General features: G+C 39.1%; 1 protein-coding gene across 1 annotated transcript in view; it reads right to left on the bottom strand.

The window, feature by feature from the left end:
• Positions 1 to 1180, bottom strand: part of NFIC (nuclear factor I C) — a 261712-nt gene extending 260532 nt beyond the window's left edge. Inside the window, exon 1 of the mRNA XM_053703106.1 lies at positions 598 to 1180. Within this exon, the coding sequence (XP_053559081.1) occupies positions 598 to 600 (3 nt within the window). The 5' untranslated portion in view covers positions 601 to 1180. The remainder of the gene's footprint in view (positions 1 to 597) is intronic.
• Positions 1181 to 3793: the final 2613 nt, after the last annotated feature.

The following is a 3793-nucleotide window of genomic DNA, read 5'->3' as shown; positions in this document are numbered from 1 at the left end:
TTGGTATCAGTTTGATATTATCCATATTTAATACAACATCCCTGTTAAGCTACAACATGTTTCCTAAACTTCTATTAAGTGTCCAGGGTGCCCCGTTCTGCTGTTACATATACTAGCAGAGTAGCAGTGTTCTTGTATTGTTAAGGAATGTTCCCAGTTATCAAAGGCAATAGCCGCAGAAGAAAAGCCTCTCCCGGCTTCACTTTCAAGTTCATTCCGATGTCTGCTCTGGGTCCTCCCCTTCTTACGCGGCCATCTTTAGCCAGCTCCAGCCTCTTGTCTGCTAAAGCAAACTCTCCCCACCCCCTTGTCCTAAATTCCCCTCCTCCTCCCCTTACAGCTGAGCACAGAAGGGTGAAGGGGGGTCACCCCATTATTATATAAGGGGCAGTACCCTGCATCCCAACTCTCTTACTCTATATATGTAATGCATTGCCATCATTTAACATCCCCTATATACAGCATGCATCATCAGACATCCTTTGCAGGCCTCCAACAAAGCACGATTCGAAACATAAAAGGGGATTCCTACTCTATAGGCACTGCATAGGGATCACCCATCCTTAACACCCACAACTTGCTGCAACTGTCACCTACCATGATCCTCGTCCCACTCTTGCAGTGCCAGCTACAATAGGGGATCCACAATTAGGCTGGAGGTGCCGGGATCATATTAAGTGGTCCACATGGTGCTGCTGGGTCCATCCCTGCCGTGCAAAGAGAAGGAGGGGGTGACAGTCCCCTCGGTGTCCCCTTGAGTTCTGTCTCAGAGACTACTGAAGGTCCCCCGTGCCCCAGACTCCCCTCCCTGCTAATGAAATGCTGAGTAACATACTGTGAGATCCTGCGCTGCCCTCCCCACTGCTCTAGCCGGGGAACTACTCTACTGGGTGACGGATAAAAGAGACCCTTAAATTCTGCTACTATGCAATCAGAGTCAGACCCTCTTCTACTTAGGTACTACCCCACCAGACAACAAATACAAACCACACCTCCTCTATTATGTTGGGACCCCAAAAGAGGGTCTGCATGTGTTTTGTTAATATGGGTCATGTAATAGAAATATAGATAGTTATATAAATAATTGATTATAAAGTCTCTCCCTGGACTGTACTACTTATGTCCCCCCCTTTTTATCCCCCAGATTCTCTCCCCTCCTTATCTCTGTTCTCCTCCTATCCCTCTGCATGTGCTCTTTCTTTTCTCCCCCCCTCCTTCAGCTTTAGTTTACTCTCTCATCCATCCATCTTTCCCTCCCCACCCCCTGCTCTACATGTGCCCTCCCATCCTTACATGCAGTCCATACCCAGCTGGCGAGTGCCCCCTGGCATCTGCAGGGGTGAAGGAGGAGTTGAGTTCTGTCTACCACTCCCATCCACTCATTACACGGCAAGGTTAACCTCTTCACTGCAATTCAGACAAGTGAATTTGTTTACAGAATAGTGGCATTCTAGTTATGCTATGCATGCTTTCTTCTTCTCTTTTGTATAAACTACAGTATAACACATCCAACTACTAATACCTGCTCCCTTTAATGTCTGTGAATATTTAATATAACCCCACCTTTTGCTCCATATAACCCTACCTATTCACTCTTACTCCAGATAATGCCTCTTACCTTGTCTGTTACCCCATATAACCTTCACCTGTTACCACTAATGCTATTTATACATTTCCCCTATAACTTGTATACTGCTATATATACATTATCCTTATAATTGAATAACTTAAAGAAACATAGGTTTATTTGAAATGTACATTAGTTAGTTTATTTCAAATACCATTTTAATCATTTTTACTCAATGCTTCTGGTAAAAAAAAAAATCAGTCATAACTGTTTTAGTGTTACATTTTTTTCTCTGCACGTGCATGTGAAGCATAACTAGATATTCTTTGTGCACCAGCATTTTAAATACTGCATCTGCTCAGAGCACCGGTGGGGCTTGTAATCATGTAAGCAAATAACAAATTGAGTCATTACAAAATGGTACAAGCACCTTAGGTTCTTTAAACAAGTGCTGTGTTTAAAATGCTGGTGCACCGTGCATACTTTGATACACTTTTGAAACAGCTATAGCTTTTTAATTAGAAGCATTTTTGCTATTACACGTATATAACAAAAATGTTTCTATTCAAAACTGAAATGCATCCATGTGGATTCCAATTTTGTCTGGAATGTTCCTTTAAAGTTATCACTCTATCTAGAAGACTATTAATTAAAGGGACACTGAACCCATTTTTTTTTTCTTTCGTGATTAAGATAGAGCATGCAATTTTAAGCAACTTTCTAATTTACTCCTATTATCAATTTTTCTTTGTTCTGTAGCTTTCTTTATTTGAAAAAGAAGGCATCTAAGCTATTATTTTGGTTCAGAACCATGGAAAGCACTTGTTTATTGGTGGGTGAATTTATCCACCAATCAGCAAGAACAACACAGTGTGTTCACCAAAAATGGGCGGGCATTTAAACTTACATTCTTGCATTTCAAATAAAGATACCAAGAGAATGAAGAACATTTGATAATAGGAGTAAATTAGAAAGTTGCTTAAAATTGCGTGCTCTATCTGAATCACGAAAGAAAAAAATGTGGGTTCAGTTCCCTTTAAACTTTACTGTAAGTTTTAAAAAACACTGTATATAGGTGCATGCACCATCACTCACACAGATACACAAGCACACAATCAGACGTTTTTTTATTTTAACAATAAAAACCTAGGAAATTCAGTGGGAAAAAAAATTAAGGCCAGAGTTTACATTCAGAATTTCAATGCTTTTAAGCTTTTGATAAGGAATTTATTTTGATGGTAAATCCTAGAACTTTGGAAACACTAGGATTTACCAGTGCTATAAAAAAGGGGACTTTTAGGCATGAAGTATAAAAATTGAATTTGCCTGCACTTTATGATAAGATGAGCGCATCCGGCTGCCCATGGCAAAAAGCTATTTCCTCAATGAGGTGACTTTTCACCTCTTAGCCAATAGCAAGCTAGCCATCTGCCATAATGCCGATTGGCCCGTACGGCTATTTGCTAAGAGGTGGAAACATCACCACATTGAAAAAATAGCGCTTTGCCATTGGCAACCTGAGGCGCTCATCTTCTCATAAGCTGGAGGCAAATTAAGGAACTTTCAGCATGAAGTTTTTTATACTTCATGACTGAAAGTCCCTTTATTTGTAGCACTGGTAAATCCTAGCGTTTCACAAACATTAGGATTTACCATCACTTCAAAGGAATAGTAAAAAAAATCCCCTTTTTTGCCTTTTATAATCTCCTCCAAGGCATGTGTAACCTTACTGGAAGGGGTATAAAAGGTATAATATTATTTTTATATGGCAACTACAAAAGTCTACATCTATAATGGACAATATGTAAAGCACACTTATAAAAAACAAAAAATGTAAATGTTTATTCTCCCTTTAAACTCATAATATGGGATTTTTTTTACCATTGAATATCAATATAAAATGTTATAGCTAGATAGCTTGTTTCTATTATAATACATCATGATGAAATAAAAAAAATGTATTACATCATTTTATTATGACACACATCATGCTCAGCCCCTGCAAATTAGTTAAGCACATAGCTAAACTTGTGCCCCAAGCGCTGTTTCAAGCAATGAGTGGTGATTGTTGTCTACGTACATATGCTGCTCCTGATTAGCTAATCAACCATGTCCTACCAATGAGCAGTTATGCACTGCAGCTTCTAAATAGACTTTAAAGGGACAGTAAAGTCAAAATTAAACTTTCATGATGATTGAGATAGAGCATGTAATTTTAAACAACTT

The sequence above is a fragment of the Bombina bombina genome, chromosome 2 (genome assembly GCF_027579735.1).
Source record: "Bombina bombina isolate aBomBom1 chromosome 2, aBomBom1.pri, whole genome shotgun sequence".
NCBI classification, from domain to species: domain Eukaryota; kingdom Metazoa; phylum Chordata; class Amphibia; order Anura; family Bombinatoridae; genus Bombina; species Bombina bombina.
This window is presented reverse-complemented; position numbering and strand designations above follow the sequence as displayed.